This window comes from Homarus americanus, unplaced genomic scaffold (genome assembly GCF_018991925.1).
Source record: "Homarus americanus isolate GMGI-L3 unplaced genomic scaffold, GMGI_Hamer_2.0 scaffold21570, whole genome shotgun sequence".
NCBI classification, from domain to species: Eukaryota; Metazoa; Arthropoda; class Malacostraca; order Decapoda; family Nephropidae; genus Homarus; species Homarus americanus.
The window spans coordinates 14556-17004 of NW_024745468.1; the positions used below are offsets into that span (position 1 = coordinate 14556).

Consider the following 2449-nt stretch of genomic DNA (forward strand, 5'->3'; position numbering starts at 1 on the left):
TTGCAGCCTAAGTCTTCCACAGCAGCACTTCAGTCTTCTCCTTGGCCTCCAGGTCTTCACCTCGTACTTGGTATCTGATAATTCCCTACTTAACAGAATCATATACACCATCACTGCCTTTTCTACCTTTAGTACCTTACCTCCGATTATTGTCCCCGCCCTCATCCACGCTAATGCCTGGCTTGCCTTGATTACCCTTACCACCCTTACCACCCTTATCACCCTTATCACCCGTATCACCTTTAACACCTTTGTCACCTTGAACCCCTTTATCACCTATAACACCTTTACCACCTATATCACCTTTTTCACCTTTACTACCTATTTCACCTTGATCACCTTTATCGCCTTTATCACCTTTATCACCTTTATCACCTACACCACCTTTATCACCTTCACCACCTTTATCACCTACGCCACCTTTATCACCTTTAACACCTTTATCACCTACATCACCTTTATCACCTTTATCCCCTTGCATGCCTTTGCCACCATTATCCCCTTACATGCCTTTCATGCCCGTCATGCCTTTATCACCAACAGGACCTTGAGGGCCTGTAGGGCCTGTAGGACCTGTATTACCTGTCATACCTTTATCACCTGCAGGACCTGCAGGGCCTACTTCACCTGCAGAACCTTTATCTCCTATTAAACCTTTATCACCTGTGGGACCTGCAGCACCAGCCGGGCCTTCAGCACCTGCAGGACCCGTGGGACCTGTGGGACCTGCATTACCTGTCATACCTTTAGCACCTGCAGGACCTACAGGTCCTGTTTCACCTTGCATACCTTTAGAACCTGGAAGACCTGCAGGACCTGCAGCACATTTAGGACCTGCAGGGCCTGTAGGACCTACCGGACCTGCAGGACCTGTATCACCTGGCATACCTTTATCACCTACAGCACCTTTACCACCTACCCCGCCTGCAGGGCCTTTATCTCCAGGAACACCTTTAGAACCTGGGGAACCAGTGGGACCTGCAGGACCTGGAGGACCTCCAGGACCTACAGGACCTGCAGGACCTGGAGGACATCCAGGACCTACAGGACTTGCAGGTCCTACAACGCCAGGAGCACCATCTGGGCCAGGTAAACCGGCAGGGCCACGATTACCAGTAGGGCCAGGAGAACCGGGAAGGCCAGGAATTCCGTCATGACCAGGTTGGCCTGCAGGACCAGGTTTACCTGGACGACCATTTCCACCTTGAGAACCAGGTGGACCTGCTGGACCTGCGTTACCACCATAACCACCACCACCGTCACCGTAACCACCACCACCACTAGGCTTGCCTGCAAGTAAATCACAAGAAAGTTACGATCAAATAAACAAGGACTGAACAGATCCATATACAAAAGAGGATAAAAAACACAATGGCAGGTGAAATGTTTATTTTTAACAGTTTCGGCATCAACTGTCGCCCTACTCAGTGGAGTTACAGATAAGGACTGGCTGTGTAGAACGATTGTTTGTAAATAATATTTCGTCTGCTATTGTGGAATTTTTCTCTTACATTGTTGTTCACGTTATAGTGACTTTCCAGTCGTCAGCAGATCTATGTACAATAGAACAGTATTAAAATTTATATCGTATTTTTAATAATAATATTTAGAAAAACTTCTCTTCCTTGAGAATTATTTCATTACGACTTTTGGGCACGTAATGTCCCCTCGTTAGCTTGCCACTGAAAATTACAGCTAGGGAGAGACAGAGAGGAGGCTTTATATATCACACTAATTAATTTATGAAGCCTTCTTCTATATTCTTTGTGCTATATATTTAAGCAACATTTCTCCACTGTATACACTTATGAGGTCTTATCATGTTCCTGTGATACTCCCCTAAACATACCACAACACCTTCGTAACTCACTCTACTGCTCCTCTCCTATGTAGTCTGCCCCTATCCCTTCCTTATTTTACTGTACGATAGTCTATTCAGTCACCTTTCCTGTCCTTCATAAAATCTTCCATACTCTATGTTTGTGGGGGGTTTTCATACCCAATTCGGCATCTTCGTGGTGTAGATTAATATAATCTTTTCCTTTCCTATTTGTATTTTCTTTCTATTCTTATTTTTTAGCCCCCTGGGCACCGTTATGGGCCGATGACCTGTGCCCGGGTGGGCTAATCCCCGTAAAAAAAAATAATAATAATTTCTTCTTCTGATTTCTCTTAATCTTGATGATAGCGCACAAGTAATTCATATTTATTTTTGTCATTCCTGGCTTACAGTCTACTGCATAATCTTTCACCTTCTGAAAATATAATACGGTTGGAAATAAACCTCTTCACACAAATTTGATACACATTTGCAGCTCATTTATAATTGTTATTATTCCTTATGATAATGCATTCTTAGAGTCTCCTTTTCCACTACTACCTTATTACACGTAAAACTCTAAAATCTAAATTCCTTATCTCTTTTATTGCCTTCAGTCACATAGGTTGC

General features: G+C 44.0%; 1 protein-coding gene across 1 annotated transcript; it reads right to left on the minus strand.

Moving 5' to 3' along the window:
- Positions 1 to 386: 386 nt before the first annotated feature.
- Positions 387 to 1312, minus strand: LOC121878706 (collagen alpha-1(I) chain-like; the record flags this gene model as incomplete). Its single annotated transcript, XM_042385056.1, has 2 exons — positions 387 to 1014; positions 1051 to 1312. Coding segments are annotated over 2 exons (774 nt in total), but the record flags the coding sequence as incomplete, so codon positions are not given.
- Positions 1313 to 2449: the final 1137 nt, after the last annotated feature.